At 36.9% G+C, this 21,342-nt stretch overlaps 1 protein-coding gene across 2 annotated transcripts in view; it reads right to left on the reverse strand.

The window, feature by feature from the left end:
• The window catches only part of LOC149220731 (GRF-interacting factor 1-like), an 85,133-nt gene extending 78,703 nt beyond the window's left edge, over positions 1 to 6,430 (reverse strand). The window contains exon 1 of one of the 2 annotated variants that reach the window (XM_089384899.1): positions 6,069 to 6,430. In XM_089384899.1, coding sequence (XP_089241025.1) covers positions 6,069 to 6,158 — 90 coding nt within the window. In that variant the 5' untranslated portion in view covers positions 6,159 to 6,430. The remainder of the gene's footprint in view (positions 1 to 6,068) is intronic. The other variant, XM_089384900.1, reaches the window with a different exon arrangement.
• Between the last annotated feature and the right edge of the window lie 14,912 nt (positions 6,431 to 21,342).

The raw sequence follows: 21,342 nt of genomic DNA on the forward strand, positions 1-21,342 counted from the left end.
GAAAGCATCACACTAGCATGCCCCCCAAGGCAAAACATCTCCTTTTCTTCTTCACTTCAACAAGTACAACCTAGAATTTCATCACAAAACCCTAATCGCCAATTCTCTACGGGACCAAACCCTTACCTCAGTATTCAATATGCTCCAAAGGCTCCAAGAAACCCTAGCACCTCCAAGACAGGAGAGATAAGGTACATATGAAGATGTACAAGGGAGTGGAAGATTATTGTGCTCATAATCACATCTCTAACACGAGATGATGAATCCAGCATGTTAATGACCCACATGGAGTTTGGCCCTAGTTGCCAATTTTAACAGTTTGCATGACCCGCAAACATGTGATAACATTTTCTAATGTTTTGTTGGTTGGTATGACCAAACTGCTCTCAATTGTTTCTGGCAAGGTTTCCAATAAAGAAATTAATTCCATCATCCTAGGCATCATTGTTCACACTCACTTGCACTTGTTTCTTTTATATCATTCTCGAATAGTTTTCATTTACAGCAAGGTGAGGGTGATGGATGCTACCAAAAATATACCCCAAAGTGATTTTTACAATGAATTGATTTATGACAATGACCTCCTCATTCCATCTCAAGTAGTTCGTTTTGCAATATGTACTCAATTGAATTACAAATTCAAAGACTCAATCCTATCAACTTTGACTCAATAACCTAGAGAAAGTTAAAGAAAAACTATTGCAAGTTACAATCAAATTTTGAAAGCTTCATTTGCCCATTACCTTCAATAATGATGTAGAATCACTGTTGAATGCTGATGTGATTGATAATTTGACATTGTTGCAGCTACTCAACTGCGTGTGCTTTGATTGTATTGCATTAATTTGCCTTGTACTCTGTGTGTGATGTAGTTGTAGATTTAATGTCAAAAATAGAACAAAAAAATGAGCATCAAGAATCCAAAAATCCATGCACCATCACAAATGTACTCAAGTTGTGCCTCTGATCCCCTTATTCAATTTCGAGTTGATTAAGGTGACATTCACCACCAAAGAATTGATCTTTTTCATTATTCTTAGTAAAATCAATGCTTACACTTGAGAACAATTTCTTTAATGGAAAAACATAAGTGTAAAAATCTTTCTGCAAAATTTGGTGACTAAGCCTTCAAAGTTTTCATATCTAGTCCCTAAAAGTTTCCAAAATTTTCGCAAAAGATTCTCCCAACTCCCTTTCTTTTTAAACAAGTGACTTTGCCCAATCTCATAATAAAACCCACATTTTGATCAATCCATATAAACTCAATAGAATTGATTGGTACAGTTTTCAAGCTTCCAATGCCTTCTAAAAAATTTAGCTTTCACTAAGCCAATCAATAAAATTGGATTATGACTTTGCAACTTTAATTTGTACTTCCTTTGTTTTTTCTTCTTCTTCGTTTTTGAAGATGTAAGGATTACTTTCAAAATAAAAGTAACAAATTCAAAGGTTTAACGAGCAACCTTACACATTTCAAAGTCACATCTCGCAATTCATAATCAATACATTTCGTTCTCGTCATCAGACAAGGGTTTGGTGGTGCAACAACATAATTTGAAGTTTGGTTCTCATAATGCTTCTGGCACAAATCTAAGTGCAGTCCTCTAGTAAGGATCCACCACTCACAGTCTCGACCACCATGACACCCAAGCAGAGACTGACAGGTTCATTTGATTATTGAAAACCCTCATGAGTTTCCACGAGGCTGCATTGGTAGATTCCTTGCAACTTTGCTTGAGTAGATATAATGGTTGGGAGCGTGGCAACAAAGCAAATCCATTTTTGGAGGAACAACCTTGTCAGTTGTCTCAACAGGATAGCAAACAAGATTATCAACCCTTCAACTTAATTGGTCAATTCACCATTGATTGATTACATTTCCACATACTACCATCTAGAAATTTCCAAGTTGGAAAAAAATGCCCAAAAGCTTTTAAAACAAATATAACAAGAGCATGCACAGGCCTACTGCATCTCACACGCAAAGCTAGCAGCTCTAGACTAGATTTGTCTCATACATTGATATCTCATCCAATGATCTGAGTGATTGAAATTAATTGAACATGAATCTAACCTTGTGAGTATTTTACTGATTAACTACATTGTCACTGCTTCAAACACTTCTATTGGCTGAAAATGATTACTAGATCTGTGTCTACCTCGGCCGCCGCAAAAGAAAAATATCCAAATACTTGTGGATTCTCAAACTTTCTTCATATGATTTGACAGTGATTGTATGAGGCATGCTTGGGAAATTGAGATTGAAGGGTATCCCTTCATTTTGTATTTGTCAATACAATGTAGACAAATCGCTATCTCTATCACTATCCAGCTCTGCCCATGTGTGTTGGTTGTTAGTGCTCTTTGTCATCGTTAAATATGCAGCTCCATCAGCTATATAGAATGCTGAACTTCACATATGATAATCAGCTTCGCACATCAAACCAGGAGACCCATCAAGCTATGGAGCTATGAAATCAAACTTTCCATGAAAAACTATAATGGAATTACCAAACCCTTAAGACTAAAATGGCTCTGATACCATGTTAAGAATTAGGGCAAGCACAATCAAGACAAAAGATTGCTGAAAAGGCTACCTGCCATTCTCTTCTCACATTGTATTGATCACATGATCTTAACTTATAATACATGAACTTGACCACTTCAAGATCTAGATCTCATTGACAACTCATTCATGGATCATGCCAACTTCTCATCAATAAATAAGGTTTACAATTCATATCAATGTGGTCTCGGACTCTGTGATTATCAAGGGACTCACAGTATAACAATTCAGATTAGCAAAGTTCCAGTGAAGGAACAGAGGCATCTTAAACATCTAGTTTAACCATGAAGCCAAGATGGCTTACCCAGACTTTACAGGGGCACAGGACTCTATGAGAACAACAAAATCTTCTTTTTGGATGAGTCATCCTCCTAAGAACTTTCCTACTTATGTTACACTGATGTCTTTTATCATTGAGCAAAGCATGTCTAACAAGACTACAAGATGCTATGATAAAAGAGTATGATGTCTAGAACACAGTTCCAAAATGCACTGTTGAACCAGTGATTGATTCCAAATTTCCAAGCATGTATTTTTTTATGAAGTCCTCAAACAAGGGAAGGACACTTAAATATTTTTGAGGTTCAAGATGAAGAGGGTAGGACTTAATTTGGTGGAGAATACCTTCCTCACAAAAAGGGAGTGTTACCTTTACCTGGTTGCTCCAAAGTTGATTATCGTTCAGCAGATTGGCATGCTTCAGCAGTTCCTGTTCACCTTGATTCCTGTGCAGATTGCAGGGTTGAAGTCAAGGCAAAGTTAACAAAGGAGGGAGCTTTAGACTAGATGCAGCAGCAGTCAAGTAAAAAGTTGTGGGTGAGATGCACACATGCTTGTAACATGCATGCCTTGTCTTAGGAACGCAGAGGTTACCTTTAGTTGCTGCTGTTTATAGAAGGCCAATTTTTTTCTTTATATAGAAAGTGTTCTTTTCTTATCTCCAGTTAGATGCACTTCACTTCAGTTTAGAAAGTGTAAATCCACGTTTGGATTGTGTGCTGTGCATGAGGGAGGTTTTGAGAAACAGAGGCACGGGTTCTGAGGAGAGTGATGTATGTATGCATGCTTGTTATCTTTTCTAGTGGGCACTCTATCCTAGGTAAGGATAGCCATGCATGAGGCAGACTACTCTAGCGGATTAGGATTAAGGTAAGGTTTATGTTATTCTCTAGCCTAGGTGCACCACAGGAGCAGTTATCATTTATTGTAAACCCTAGCTTTCCTAGTCTGTAAAGGAGAGAGGGTGTGCACCACTGGGATAGTGAGATACAAAGGGGTTTGAGATATTGCATTGTAATTCTTCTTTCTTGAATAATAGAAAGAAATGTGTAATTCTGCTATCTACTTACTATCATAATTTACAGAACAGTGTTTTTGTGCATATTTAAGGTTACTCATTTTGCTGTTCTGAATGTCTGCATTATGCTGTGTCTGCACTTTTCAATTTATAGTGCAGATTGGTGAGTATTTACTTTCTCCTATTTTGAAAGATATTTAGACAGTTTTCAGGTAGGATTTTGTTCAGAAGTGCAGATATGTGTATCACAAAGTAAATTTCAACACTGATGGGAGAGACTTCAAAACTCCTCTGTAGACAAGCATCAATTAGAATCAAACCCAAGCAATGCACCCTTGTGAGTGAATAGCTCATTGGGGTTGAAATCTGCAGTGAATAGTTAGGTTACCATCAATTTTTCCAGCAACACTTCCAGAAAGCAGGTTGACACAGAAAAAATGATATGGATCAGTGATACACATACTGGAACATTTGTAGAGAATGCAAATATTACAGAACTGTTTTATATAATCATAGACACATTGTAGAAAATCCAAGGGGTTAGCTCAACCAGTTGTAACTTGTCACCAAATGTTACTAGGCATTTAGCTAGTGCCTTGGCAGCAAGTGGCTGGATTGAATCACCCTGGATGAGGCATACTAGTCTATACAACAGGTTTATAAAGGATGCCATCCTTGAAAGTGGGGAAGCATCCCTTGGGTTTCCTGTGAAATTTCCCTTGGAAAAAAAAAAAGATACATGGCAGATTGGTAATTCTGAGAGTCAAGAGGACCACCTTATACATGTCACAAATAACATGGCTTCACATGAAAACACCACTCTGCAATGTGCATATTATAATTAATTATTAATAATGAGAATTAGGTTAGGTTCCTAGCAAAAAACCAGAAGGAGCAACCCATAATAATGAGAATTAGGTTAGATTCCTAGCAAAAAACCAGAAGGAGCAACCCAAAACAAGGAAACACCATATACTTGATTTCCAGTATGAGCTTCGTCAAAGGATCCACCAATTGTCCTAGACACCCTATCCCTATGTGAAAAAAGCTTGATGGGCTTATAAAACTTCACCGAGCTTACCTAAGCACGGTTTCTGCAAAAGAAAACGTAAACAAACCTACACAGCCATGTTTAACAGTCACAATTCGGTGGTAAGAGAACAAACTGTCCTTCCTTCTTGTTTTCCCATGTGGAGAAGGTAGCAGAGGGCTACTAGCATGTGCTTGTCTTCTTATTTTTCATTCTCTACACATAACTAGGCTAGAAATCTTGCAGATAGATCCCTGGGCATAGCTTTGCAGCAAAGGAAATCCCCCGAATTTCATCAAAGAGTTCTACAGACAATTATAAAAGAGTAGTCCTTGCACAATCTCTCATCAATTATCAAGGATAATACGATCAGAGGCAAAGGTGATATGACAAATTAGCAGTGGGATTAACACTCCATTATGTAAAATGTTGAATTGCTACTAGGAAATAAGACAAATTCACCCCTGTCACAGACGCTGCCTTCAGGTTGCAAGTCCCTGGGTTGATGTGATACATGATACAATCCTCCTCCTTTCCGGTGCAAACTTCGCCAACAGTGTTGGTGTTATGCCTTGTGAGCCCTTTCTGGCTTGTGGTTGTTGTTCATGTTAAGTTACAAGTTATTACGACAGTACCATATCCCTATGATGGGATTGTGTTCCACAGTAATAATTACTTTATTCTGCTCTACTCTCAATCTTGCAGGAGTCATCGTACGTTCAATTTCTACTCATATTTTCTGTATCACAGTAGGAGCTTTACAGGCAACATTAAGCATAATTACAGGTTATGACTAGGCCCAAACTGCAAAACAATGTACTTGCATAAAATCTGCAGTGTAATGAACATTATAAAACTATATTCAGAGGTGGTAATCTTATAGGCCTTCAACCGTGGATTATTTGATTGTTGTGTAAGATTACTGAGTGGTCAAAAGTTCAAATCTGGACTCCACTCCGTATATATTACACAGGGGGGAGGGATGATTCAGTTAAACCAGTCCTGGCAGCGCAGGCCGTCGGCTCAATTCCTGTGGACTCACATGACTTATACAATAAGCAAAATCTGCAAATGGGTAGTGACCAGTTCAATTCTGGCGGAGTCAAAATTTATTTACCCCTAGAGCTAAGGGAAACAGAAGTTTCAAGTTAGAACCTAAAAGGGCTGGAAAATACCTTCTGGATGTGCTCTGTAGTGATGTTGGCTGTGGCAAATGTCGGAATCATGGGCTGCATCTGGTGCCCCTGCATTGGGTGTTGCTGCATCTTTCTTCCTCTTTCCGTCGACTGTTTGTGACTCTCCCACTTTCTCCCAAACTCTACAGTATCACCATGCTCAAAGCAGAAGTAAACTGTACAATCCCTGCACCCAAATTCCAAAGAAAGCACCCACAAGTCGCTTCCACCTAAAATTTGACTCTTGCAAGGCCCTTCATGTGCTCGAGGACTCTAGGAGGCTGAAAATTCAATGATAATTGTGTGTTTGACGTTTGGGTTTGCAAGAGGTACCAAGAAAGAGTCCGGGAAAAATAGGGAATGCGGGGGTTTAGGTGTCCAAATATAGGAAGGGACAAGAAGGTGACGATATAGTTGAAGAATCGAGCGACCGAGGAATTGAAACTGAAAGGGAAATTTTTGGTTTTTTCTTCAAAACAATTGCAAGGATCGAAGACTTCGAGTAACCTAATATAAATGTGTTATGTGTTTTAATCTTATCATCTTATTCCAATGTGTTTAATGATAAGAATATGTTTTTTTTGTTATTATAGTTAGAGATTGAATATCTAGAGTATTTTATTTTTTTAGATCGCGGTAGTTTATAATATATTAGAGTAATTATGGTGAGATTTAAAATTAAAATATTTATAATTATTTATATTAATAATTTATGATTTAGCAAGAGTCAAGATATAGTTGTAAAAGGGGATTGTTTATTTTTGGAATTTTTCACAACAGGGCAAATATGTCCTTATACAAAAATGAAACGTCCTTATACAAAAATGAAACCTAGGTGGAGGATAGAACAAAACGTGCTCCCAACAAATTAGCAATCAAATTATTGCTTGAAGATGTGTCCCCCTTATCCCTCAAAGAAGAAGGTCTAGTATTTATGAATGATTTGTTATTATATATCAAATAGTTTACTATTATTTATTATTTCTAATTTATTTTTAAGGCTATAGGGAAGCTAAACACCAAATTGGTTAATGAAATCATCTTGTGGTGTTGAGAGGCATTTTACAGCCTAATATGAGAGACATATTATAGTAAAGTGTTACCTAAAATGTTATCATGAAGTCTTAAATCAAAAAATAATAATAATAAAATGTAATAATGACTAAATTTAAAAGATAATAAAAAATAGATTCAATTTAACTTATTGTAATGTAATTTTGTTTTTATTAATAAAATTATAAACCATTTCTTAAAAAAATCATAATAAACCTATCACATTAAATTAAATTTAAGTAATAATGATTCATATTATTTATTATATATATATATATAAACATTATTTTATGAAATATAATGATAACGAATAATGTATCATCATTATTTTTTGTTAGTATTATATTTCATAAAATAATGTTTATTTATATATATATATATATTGGGTGGAAATCGTACATCACCCTAGTGATCAATGGGAATATCCTTTCTCTTAGGGTCTAAGAATTGCCACAAACAACTAAATAAATGCCTACACACTTATGCAAGGTCTCTCTTTGGCGATGAAGAGAAACATTCAATATCTCATTATCATTGGTGACTCTACCATTGTTTTGTTTCACCTCATCAACGGCTCTCTTCCATCTAACATCAACCTCCAAGCTATTGTAAAAAGGATCTATAATATGTTAGGAAGCTTTCACTCTGAATCATTTATTCATATTCATATGCACAACAACAACAAGGTAAACCTCCTCACGAATTGGGTGGGGGGGGGTGTTCCATCTAGCAAAAGGAAACCTTAAAGAGAATGGGGTTCTCAGCTTAACCCCAATTCCTTAAGCCTGCTTACATACCATGTTTTGTAAATATCAATTTTTAGTTTGTCTTTTTTCATGATGATATTCATGTTAGTAATCATAATATTTCAAATTTTCATATTATTTTTAATTAATTAACATATAAAAACTTAATAATTATAATTTTCAAAGCTATATATAAGCAATGTTATGCATATAACATTAAAAAATTAAATTAAAAAAATCATAAAACATGTCAAAGAAAAATGCCAAACACATACGTATCTACATATATGTATTGTGAGCATTACACACCAACTAATCCCAAGGCCATGCATTACAAATGCCTTACGACACAGCTGCTCTAGTCGGATGGTTTTGTCCTTGCATGGTAAATGGATTGCACTCGCTTACTTATAAACATGGCCCTCCCTCTGGTGTGAGCTAATACGCTTGTCATTGCTGACCACCACACCTTATGGTCTATATCTCTAACATTTGTCTTGAGCTCCCTCCATGAAGGGCTATGGTCAACTCACCTTGGTGAAGCGCGGTAAGGCTTTGTCACTGCTAGTTGAAAAATGGTTGCATCATCTAGTGGTTTCAACGCTACTTGGCTACTTTGTTTATCTCTGTCGCTGGCAAGCTCAAGGTTGATGTTTCTATTTCCTGAACTCATCCTCTCAGCATACAGACTGGAATGCTCGGCTTGAAGCAAGTGGCAATAGCAAGTTCCTCTCCTCCCTACGTGGCATTCACTTACTGAGCACCCCCTGGCTCGGCTTTCTCAGGTTTTCGCTTAATCTTTCCTTCAATTCTCATTCATTGGCTTCCTTCAGCTATCCATTTCTCTCTTTGAGCTCTCTACGACCCTACATTTCTATTATCCTCCTTGCATCCTGGTTTTTTTCCCAACCTTCTACCCCTCATTTTTTAGTGGCTTAACTCCTGATGCCACCCTCCTTGGCCAGTTCATTGTCCACTCTCATCCTTCTAAATGACCTTCTTACTCCCCCTGTGGCTAGCTAGTGGCTTCTCTTCTCCCCTCCATTGAATTACTTGGTATCCTTGGTTACATGTCCTTCCCCGTTTTCTTTGAGGCTCCCTTTCTTGTAGTTAATGCCCATATCCTTTGTCTGTCATGGTTTCAGTGGTTGGTTTGGCGGCATGCCTCATCAATGCACGCATCCACCAAGTGGTATCTTATTATCATGAACATGCCTCTTTAGGACATATACATCCACATCATAGGCTTCAAGAGTCCGCTAATCAGTTTCAGGACGTCACCTGAGAACCAACCTAGGAGGAACTGGCTCGCTTGGAAAGGGAAGGGACCTCCCATTGACAATAACTTTCATACGCTAAAGTTTTAGTGGACTTGGATGATCAGATACCTAATATGGGGTAGACTCGTAGTAACTTTAACCAATATGTGCACGTCATTGATTTGTACTGGCATTTGAAGTTCCTTCTTGGAAGAATACTACTAAACCATACTGAGCACAAAGTTGACATTCTACACTCCCTAAAACACCTCCATAGGCATCTATGGGACATTGATCAAAGTATGAGCAACATCAAGCATCATCTAAGCATTCCTCCACTAGTTGGCAACACCCCCAATGACATTGAAGAACCAATTCAGGTGGTTGTTATAAATTTTGAATCCTAGACTTGTTAGTTATGCTCTTGCCCATTTTGTTTCTGAACCAAATAGTTATATTTATAGGCCAATCTGGTCAATTTCTTTGTATGCACTCTCTTCTCATTTTGTCTTCTCATTTTGTAAAGCACAATATCACTGGCCTCTTATAGAAGAGTGTACTTTTGGCTATGGTATGATCTCCATAGTGAAAGATTGCTTAAAATCACCAACTTATCCATGTAAATCTCAATTTGGAAGGCAATAAAATATTTACCCCACAAAATATATGTATGTATGCATTGTCATAGTTTTAATAAAAATAAAAATGAGAATGTGTCTATACATAGAGATGTGAATGTGACATTTATATAAAATATAAATAATGTTATTAAGAACCAATATATGTCCATTTTAATTCTAGATCTAGCAAGTATTGAGAAGAATCAAATTTATCAAGGTGTGAACGTTTCCTCAAGTTCTACACTCAAAAAAAGGTTTGCATCTTGAGATCTTTTATCCCTCTTAACTCTTGGTAAATCCTCAATTCAAATGGATCTATGGTGGTTTTAAATAATTTAATGAGATAAATTTTGAATGTAATTTAAATATTTTAAATACTGAAAATTAAAATTGATATTTTTCCTTTTTAAGGTAAGATTTTGTTTTTAAGCAAATGAGAGACTTTATATTAGCAAAAATTGATTAGATAACGTACAAGCATGAGATCGTTGATAAACCTAGGGCCATAGTAACGCCAAGAGTAGCAAATTTTAGACCATCTACTCACGAAGGGGAAACGGATGATCCCTCAATGAAAGCATATGTCTGATAGTGCATAGTCCATGCAAAGTGCAAGAGAAGATTGCAAAAATAATTGTTTATAGAGTTACAAAATTTCTTGTGATTGTTTACATAAGTGTTGTGTATAAAACTAAAGAGAGATGGAGCAAGAAAAGCATAGATTGTTTGGTCGGACCACATGCTTGCCTTTGGAGCTTGATGAAACCTTTTGTTCCTTTATAATAGTTGTAGGAGTCGCTTCATCTTCCAACTTTTCCTCCATAATGAGGCAACCATGCGAGCTTGATTCTTACTGATTCGATTCCCTCTTTTCATTTTGAATAACATGCCCTTGGAGTTGCATAACATCTACCTTGAGAAAAAGGGAATGAGATGGATGAGAGGAGGAATGGGTGTCGGAGACACCCTGTGAGCTAGAGGAAGAAGATGAAAGGGGACAGGTGGAAAGGAAATGACAATACATCTAGGTAAATGGTGCAAAGATTGATGAATATTGCTAACTTGAGAATTGGCTTCCACCATTTTCAAATTTTCCCCTTCTCTGGCTTGCTCTTGAGTCCACAAGTGATAAGCCAAAAAAATTCTTGATGACCAAATGTTTGTCACCTATGCATCTCCTTTCCTCGATTTCCAGTGAAGAGATTGTGTGATGGATATGATCCAGAATGTCGAGGTCAAATAGCTCTACATTCTCATCAATCAATGGATTTTGAGGTGACGCCCTCGACCATGACCACCAGGTTTGGCTCTTCTACGTTCTCAGATCATATCAACAGACTGAGGTATACAGAGAGTGAAACCAAGGTGCAGGACAATGTCGGGAGGGACAGGAGAATGACAGAGCCACACAAAGAGAGCGTTGGACATGGAATAAAACAAGGGAGGGTCATGAAGCCAATGAGTTTGTAAAGGCTGAGGGATAGGTACGTGAGTTGAATGGAGCATCAGAGAGAAATAATGGGAGATCACAAGGTGGATGCAAAGCAAGTGAGCTGAACAATTCAAGGGTGTTGTCATAGTTGTTAAACTGTGGGCATTGAAGTCACATGGATGCCACTTATTGCTTGCCATCATGTCAAAGTTTAATGCCTTTGTTGAAAGGGATTTGCCGCCAATGTGCCACCTGGATCTAGGATAAGAATTATTTTAATGGAATTATAAATATTAAATAATAACATAGCAAAATATAAGAATATTTAAAAAGATATCTTCTCCCACAAAACTTGGACACATCTCTCTTATGGTTGTCAAAGATGATGTCATTATAAAGTGGTGGTGGAAGGCATTGTGGAAAGCCAAGTGCTCTGCAAAATAAAAACTTTTCATATGGTGTCTGTTGGAAAATAAGGTTCCCACTTGGGACATCCTTCAAAGAAAAAAAATAAAAAGAAATAAAGAAATAGGGCTAGGTTGGTGTTCTTTGTGCAAAAATGATGAATAATATGCAACTAACATCTTTGTGATATGTCCCTTTTATTAGAAGGCATGGTATGATTGCAAACAGGTTGTAGGTCACTTAGGGGTATGCGTAGGGGAGGATTTGAAGGGGGCCTAGAAGGTTTGGATTTCAAACTTGTCTTGTCAGGCCTATAAAGCACTACCCTTGATCATAAGATGGGGGTATGGCTGGCCCGAAATAGAGCCATCTTCCAAGGTAGACCTTCCATTCCTAAACTGTATAGTGTTGTTGAATCTCTAACTATCTAAGAACACTTCCCTTAGGAAAAGGGTGTCACCCCTCCCAAAGTAATTGTACCAGAAAATCCTGATCATTCTAAACCATGGGCTTATTTTGACATGGATTCAAGCAACTTAGGGTAGAACAGTGGAAGAGATTCATTCTCTTCCTCTCAAAATCACATTTTTTTCCTTGTTAAAATGGGTTTTGGCACATGGTCTAATAACATGGAAAAAATCATGACTTGCAAGAATATGCTTCTATTTTCTTTAGCAAAAGGTTGTACACATATCCAAGTATATGGTGATTCCATGCTAATAATCAACTGGCTCAACAACACCCAAACATGCAAAAATATTTTACTCTTGCCTATTTTGGAAGAAGCAATATGGCTTAAAATCTCTTTTAATTTCTTTTCATCTTCTCACATCTACAGGGAAAGGAACAAGGAAGCATACCGCCTCTCAAAAGAAGGATTATTAATGGAATAAAGTCCTTGAGATATTATGCAACAACAATAGGGTATTTCTATTTATGTTTTCTGTCACAGACCATACAAGGATTTACCTTCCGGGGCAACAAGGACTTAATTTATTGCGTCAAGTTTTATCTATTTTTGAATAATTCTTTATGCTTCACAGTTATCTAGACAACATCTACCCGCTCTCTACATACAACTTGTAATGGATGATATATGATTTTTTGTAATTATGGTCGAAGATGGCTCAAATTTCCAAACCATTTTTTGAATGCACCGATGATGTGCATATACATAATGTAATTTTACCATTTCTATAAATAAATGAAATTACAGTTTTTTCATTTGGAAAAATAAAAGAATATTTATAAAGTTTAAATGCATTTTTACATTAAAAATAAAGATTACAATAATTCATCCATGTGTGGGGTGACAAGGTATGTTACAAGTGGGAGGGAGGCAAGATTGTTATCCCACCAAGCAATGAATGGCAAATCATGTATCATTGTGATTACCTTCACATAAGAGGTAGGAGTGGTAATAATGTCTAGCATGTAACATAATGAGGTTGTATTCACTCCTAGTCATCACTCTGATGGTGATATCCTCCTCTTATTCACTTTCCTTGGGCATAGAGGATTCTATGGATTTGAAGTCTCCCCCTTACTCCTACAGTTTGATTGTTTGTCCTTTCCTTCCTCCATGGATTATTGTGGATAAATTTTTGTTTTAGTCTTTAACTTTTGCCCCTCACCTTCTCCAAAAATGGTTTAGCCTTGCACTGTTGGAGTTTGTTTAGTCAATTTAGTGTTGTCTAAATTGCTATCATAAATTGTCAACCAGGAGCTCGTAAGCTGATGAAGTGAAGGTGTACTATATGTACTTAAGCAACCTCTTAGATCTTTTTGTCGTTTGGGGGTGTTGTTTGTGGTCAATTTAACTTCCTAAGATGGAGTGATAATTTTATAAACAGATGAGTGATAGTGTGTGTAAGGTGATTTCTAAATGAGTGAGTGTGTGTAGCTGGTGTTTCCTAACTACCTTCTAAACTTTGCAAAGAAAGAAATGGAAAGAAATAAATAACTTGAAATGAACTGAAAGCAAAGAACCACTTTCTAATGGCACTAGTCACTACTCATGTTGCTGCAAATAAAAAGGTAAGAAAAACCACTTCAAAGACCAATGATAATGTTCTTCTCTTCCTAACACTCTGCTTCCAACATATAGTACTATGTAAAACACGATTAGGAAGTAGTTAGAGATAAGTCTAAAAAGTGATAAAGCTCTAAATGACAAATTATAACACCACTGTGCCTTTCTCCAGCATTCTGCTTCCAACATACATTGTTATGTGTAACAAGTGAAGAAAGAGTTAGTGATATAAGCCAAAAGCTACTCAAAGAAAGTTGTAATTTATTAGTATTCTGATCTCTTAAAGATGAACAACTTATGATAAGGAGACCATCAATGTGTTAACATACAGCTTGAGAAACTAAACTAGAAATTAAGCTAGAAAAACAGAGTAAAGGCAGCAACCTATGAATATGACAACTGAAAATACCATCAGATATAAAGCAAATACACAAGACACATAATCCCGGGCTAAAACCTGCAGAAAATAATACTGATCAGTTTAAAATAAATGTTGGAAATGAAATGACATGAAATCAAACTGTACACTATGATACATGATGAAAGAAATAAAAATTGCTGAAGGCAGGAAAATGAAATCAAACACTATGTACACAGGTTGTCATAGATGGGGGCCCTCCATCCACGCAACCAGCTAAAGATCAGCTACGAAAAGGTGAACAGAAACAGTCTTCTTTTATAAAACCAGCATGTCAAAATACAGTGAACAAGTGCTGTAGAAACAGCCTTCTAAAACAGAGTTTTGATAACAAAATAAGCGCAGCACTTACAATATTCAAAAAGCTAATCTATAAGCGTTGGCACACGCTTTATTTATAGGCGCAGGGGCAAACTACCCTCTACGTGAACTAAGCAACTACAGCCTAACTAATTAACTACGCAGCAACACGCAGTCTTAACTAATTAACTTATGCAGCAACACGCAGGCAACTCCGTGCACGTTTGGAGGAAACGATCATCATGGGAAGTAAATCTATGTTTGGATCCTGTCTTTTGTTGTCCTCGTGGCGTGGAGGAAGTGCCAGCTACGGTTCCGTGTCTCAGCTGCTCACGGCTCCCGTGCCACCGTCTAGAACTTGACTGTTTGACCGAGGGAACACCTGCGTTGACCAAGGGCATACGTGACTGGTTTGACTCAACCAATAGCATACGATCCATGTGTTCATCCATCCCAACGTGCCCATGTGGCCCGTTCCTTAAGAAGACACGTGGAGTATATCAAACAACAAAAAGGCTGCGGAATCTCTGAGTAGCTGCGGAATTGCTGATCAGCTGCGGAATTGCTGTATATGTTCCAAAATTCTAATCAAACAGTCAAACATTAGCATAGTTAACAAACCATGATAAAAAGACATGTTAATGCAATAATTTGAACAAGTTAATGGAGGAAAAGATGGAAAAAGGAAGAAGTGAATGGGAAAAGACTATTGGGAAGATAGCTAAGTGAGTGCAAGGTTGAGGCTCAACAGAGTTGTTTGAGTGGGTTATGAGCTTGCATTCTCGTGACTGACCTTCCTTATGCCTTTTGTGTGGTTCTTGTTACCCCTTCCTCTACGTGAACCATTCCCTATTTCCATACATGCTCTTAGTGTTATCTATGATGCACCAATGAGGCCAAAGCTAAAGAGGAGCCAACAACCATAGATATTAGGAGGGTGATCCATGTTGAATTTAGAGTGGACTCTTCAGGAAAGGTTGCTTCGAGCTCAAATTCCTACGGACATTCAACATGAACTTCAAGAGGTCAAACATGAAGTAGTTGAAGAAAGAGAATGTTTATCGGATACTGAAATTATTTCAGAGGTTGTTGCATGGGTTCTTGATATAGGGCATACTAGAGGATGACAAAACAAGTATCTTCACACTATAGACCTCTACTCAAAAATCAAGACATTACTAGGCAAGGTGCTCCTAGAACAAAATGATGCTAAGGATTAAATTATTCTCATGCTCAATGAAACACAACTCCAGATGAATGATATAAGGAGTATAATGAAGAGCATTGAAGCGTCCCTATCTCCATGATTTAGCCCAGCGACAACCAATAAACACGTTGAATGGCTTATTGAGGTGGAACCTCAATTTTTTCCCAGATCTTATGATAGTTTGCTAGTTTCTAGTTTTCATAGGTACTATATGGTTTGTCAACCTTGGCATGTTACTCTACTAGATAATTACAGTTTTGGACAAAAACATATTTTCATATATTTGCATAAATTTTGATTTTAAAATTCTCATGGTAGAGAGTCTCTTGCATTATCACTAAAATGATTTCCATAATAAAATACAAGGAGTTTATAATAACCTTCTTAATTGAGTTGTCTTTAAGTGTGACTTTTAAAAAATTTCCAGTGGATTTTTAGATCTAATTTGTCTAGAATCCGGTAGGGATTCATTGAAATCACAAGTTTGATGGGAGAACTTTGTACAATCGAAGTTCCCCAAGGATTTTCAGCGCGTTGAATCCATGTATGAAGTCAAAAAACTAGTTTAAACAACATAAATAAAGATTTCACCATAAAAAATTTCCATCGGATTCCGACCATAAATCCAACGGAAACTCCAAAAAGTCGCACTTAAAGACAACTCCCTTCTTAATTTGTGATTTCATTGAAAATCAATAAACAAATTAATTATAATAATTCAAAATTACAATTTAATAAAAATATTATAATAAAAAATTAATAATTAATATTTTAAAATCATTTTTTTAAAATGGGACCTAATCTTTGTATTCAAAATATGGGTTACATGACCATAACTGTTCTCACATCACTATATCAAAACAGGCTTCGGTCTGTGTAGTTGCTTCCAATCTCAGCACAACCATAAGTCTATTTTCTTCCCCTTACGAGCCATATAAACTATAACAAAACATTGATATATACCATAAATCCGAAAGAACAAACCTAAGAGCAACACATAACGATAGTACATAAAAAAACATTAGCCAAGTTCGACTTCCCTGTGTCCTCGCTGACTTCTTTGCCTTGGCCACTTAGTCCAGCTCCAACAACGTCGTCTCCCCCATCATTCTAGAAATTCCTTGTAGATTCAAATTGCTCATGTAATTTTCTAAAACAAAAGACTTGAATCTATTATACTCATCAACCGAAACAATTAATCGATCGAGAAATCACAAAGAAAACAAGAGAAATAATTCAATCAACACATTACACAATGATTTCCTAGGGAAAGCCACAGCTAAAAACCCCTACTATATGTGTATTGAATTAGACAAGAAATATGATAAGATTACAATGCTTTGCTCAAGCCCGAGCAACCTCTGCACTATCTTTATCTATCTCACTGCTTCCTAGGCCAACTCTGGACAACACTTAGCCAATTTCCTAGCCTTCCAAGCTCCTACTTCCTTGCATTGTTCAATGAGGAATTGGGCCCCTATTTAATATGAATTTTCCTCTACTGGATAATGTAGTTCCTTTAGGCTCTTCCTCTAACTACATGCACCACCTATACAACTCGAAAAATTGTACAACTGATAGTACATTGTCCTTGAACTCCAATATCAACTAGGTAACTCTCATATATGACGTGCATTAGTTATTTATGACTGAATTATCAGTTAACTGATTGAACACATGAAGCAACACCCCATTGTCTGACCCCCTACTAGTTTCACTGACTTTAGCTCAGTTAAACTAAATTAATTAATTACAACTCAAATTAAACTCAACTAGGGCTCCTAAAAAGTAGGAGACACTCTACATGACTCAAGTTAGACCCTCAACTCGAATTAACTGAACCAACTAAGTCAAATTAGCTTAGTTAACTTGTACAAGTTGTCTTCTGATGTGGAATTACAATTTTTCTCCTAATTTAATTCAAGGGAAAATTAATTTAGGAATTTCTTGCTGCATTTTTAACGCTGCCTTTTAGCAAGAAATGGTTTCACATTTACCTCGATACAACACCTTTGGAATGTATTGCATGCAACATTTCTCATTGTTGTTGTTGCTACTGCAACATTTGCAACTGAAAATCATAAAAAACAAACAAACTGAATCAATTGTGTCTGCGACTGTACTATTGGTGACTCTACTACTGAGCCTCTTGCTCTGCTGTCAACTCTGATCTCCACTCCTTAGTATCTAACTGACATTGATCCCTATCTACTGGGAAAATTATGCTAATATTGACTCTGCTACTGAGTCTCCTTCTCTATTGTCAACACTGCTCTACACTCCTCACTATCTGACTGACACTGATCCCTGTCTACTGGGAAAACTGTGTTGTTGTTGACTCTGCTACTGAGCCTCCTACTCTGTTGTCAACACTGCTCTACAGTCCTTAGTATTTGATTGACATTGATCCTCCTACTACTGAATACTATGGGCCCTCGTAGCAAGGTAATGATCCATGAGACCAAAAAATCCTCAATAGACCCTGCCCAAATTTTTGCAATTCTTGAGACTATTGCTTCACATTGCCCCACCTCACACTTGGAGGTATGGTTGCATGTGCTCCCTCTACCCACTTGGCTCGAACTCTCCTCCTCCTAGAGGTCTCTGACTTATCCTCTTCGTCATCATCCTCGTGGTCAACCCAACTGTTAACTGGTTGAGGCTTCCTCTTGAGAGCTAAATCACGCTCCCTCTCAACAAAAACATCTCTAATCCTTGCCTTGCTCCTTAAGATTGTGCATGCCTCTTCCTCTAATGTGTAGAGGCTCTTGACCCTAACACCAAATTGCTTGAGTTGACATGAAGCAAGATGCTTGAGGTAGGCCTTCCCATCTCTGAAGACTACCTCATACCCATTGTCTTCAATCCTCAATTATTCATTAGTTCAAGTTTCTTGGCTTCACTGTTATTTCTGAATAGCTCATTGAGGGTATTCCATATAAGCAAAGGGAGTCTCTTTTCCATGTAGTTTCAAGAATATGTGGTCTCTTACACCCTCCAGGATGATCCTCCTGACTCTTGCTACACTCTTCTTCCACTTTGCTAGATCTTTAGCATCAGATGTTGGAGGCTTTGGGATATCATGATCTATGAATTCCTTCAGCTGATTATCTTCCAACACTACCTCCATCATGTCCTTCCAGGAAATTTAATTCGAACTACCCTCAAGGGCATACTCGAGTCTCAATCCATAGAGTGACATTCTGCTAGCTTTGAAGAATGATTCTGTATATTCTATTCACTTGCAAGGACAAACTCGTATTCTTCTCTTCTAGAGTGATTTCCGCTCTTATGCGATGTAGAAATTCCTTGTACATTCAAACTTCTTACGTAATTTTCTAAAAGAAAGGACTTGAATCTACTCTACTCATAAGCGAAAACAATTAATCGTTCGAGAAACCATGAAGTATATAGGAGAAAGAATTCAATCGACACATTACACAATGATTTCCTAGGGAAAGCCACTACTAAAAACCCATGTATCTATATATTGCATTAGTCATAAAATATGAGAAGATTAGAATGATTTCAAGCCCGAGCAACCTTTGCACTATCTCTATCTATCTCACTGCTTCCTAGACTGACTCTGGCCAACACTTAGCCAATTTCCTAGGCTTCCAAGCTCCCACTTCCTTTTGTTTTTCAACAAGGAATTAGGCCCCTATTTAATAGGAATTTTCCTCCATTGGATTGCATAGTTCCTTTAGGCTTTTCCTCTAACTGCATGCACCATCTGTACAACTCAGAAAATTATACAACTGATAGTACACTGCCCTTGAACTCTAATCTCAATGGGGTAACTCTCAGATCTGGCATGCATGAGTTATTTATGACTAAATTATCAATTAACTGGTTGAACACATGAAGCAACACCCCACTGTCTGGCCTCCTACTAGTTCCTCTATCAGTTGGAACTAGTTTAACTGACTTTAACTCAGTTAAACTTAATTAATTAATTACAGCTCAAAATAAACTTAACCAGGGCTCCTAAAAAGTAGGAGACACTCTACATGACTCAAGTTAGACCCTCAACTAGAATTAACCGAACCAACTAAGTCAAATTAACTTAGTTAACTCGTATAAGTTGTCTTGTGATGTGGAACTACAATTTTTATCCTAATTTAATTCAAGGGGAAATTACTGTAGGAATTTCTTACTGCATTTTCAACAGTTATGATATACTTAACCTCTGCAAATATACTATCACTGATCAAATCCGAGTTAGAAGTGAGCAAGTCAATTTCCATATTGACTATCTTCCGCTCCATGGACACCTTGACACTCTCAAAGTTAGTGTTAGTATACTCAACATTGGAAGCATGATCTTTCTCCAACATCTCTATCCGGCGTGTAATGAGATACAACCTTCCCATTATCGATTTAAATAAGAATTCAATGACCCTTTTCCACCGAGCCAAATCATCCTCAAAGGATTGCCTTTCTTGGCCTTCACGTGAAGCCATACCACAATCTCTCCAGACCGCACAATTATCAAACCTACGCTCCAAGCTTGACACAACAGATAATTCAAGGGTGGATTGTGAATCCTTAAATAAGTAGCTTTCTTGCTCCGCACAATTGCTTACTTCTCGTGCCATTATCACATGCAGATCGTCGATCTTCATACCCATTAATATACATCTTGTTTGAGGGATCTACGAACCCAACCCTGTAGCCAATTCCCTGAGGCACGAGACGAGTCCTTGCCCAATCCCCTAGCCATTAATTCTTCGTGCGATATGTAGACCTCCCAAATCGTTGAAAAGACTGCTCCTCTATCGATACCTTAAGTTGAGCTAATACCCTCTTCATGACTTGCAACTTGTTGCCTTGGGATTCTGGAGAGATGCCAAGTGTTGATTGTGTTCTGACCTTCCTCCACTTGTCCTACATGCCCAAAATACCTCCACGCATCATCCTTCTGTTAGCACCATCAATGATGGTCTTTAATACTCCCTCGCCAACATTTTGTTATGGTATGGGAAGATGACCCAAATCTTTTCCATCAATCTTGTATATACCTGCTCCCAGAAGCGCTTAACGGTTCACTAGCTCATCAGCGTCCTTATTGAGGTGGCGTAGAACATGGAAGAGTGAGAGCACTTCAAATTTTTGCATAATACAGCTTATTATTTTGATAAGAGAGGACTTGATAGCTTTATATTGATGATTTGGGGATGTGAACATTCTAATAACCATAAAGGAATCCCCTACTACATTTATTTTCTTTATTCTGAGAGTTAGAGCAAGATCAAATCTGTTCCAAAAAGAAAGCAACTATGCCTTATTATTGGTGACCACTCCTAAGCCTCACACATATTTTATCTTGGTTTGTTCGTAGGGGCAAATTATCACCCCTCTCACTCTTGTTGCCCCTAATTAATATTTTAAAATCATTAACAATAATAACCATTAACATTATAAAATTTAATTATTATAAAAATATTTGAAATTTTAAATATAATTTTTGAGTCGAGAGGCTCATTCTACAACCCAGTATGAAGTGTAACGATGTTCGTCGATCATCAAAGTTAAAATTTTACTCATATCAACTAAAATAAAATTAAAAATATAAAAAAATTAAATAACTATACAAAACATTTAAATAATGTAAGCTCATAAAAAAATTGCACTCGAAGAACTTGAATCCCTCTAAACTCATGTTAGATCCATATTTAAAATAGATCTATACTAATTACATTAAAAATTACAACAAATTAATATTATACTTTAATAAATAAATTATATTTATAATGTAATAAAATTTTCAGGTCACACTTTAAATTTTTGAAATTCTTTATA

The sequence above is a fragment of the Pinus tabuliformis genome, chromosome Q, assembly GCF_031772625.1.
Source record: "Pinus tabuliformis cultivar Carrire ecotype Pingquan chromosome Q, CPIR1, whole genome shotgun sequence".
In the NCBI taxonomy this organism is placed as follows: Eukaryota; Viridiplantae; Streptophyta; class Pinopsida; order Pinales; family Pinaceae; genus Pinus; species Pinus tabuliformis.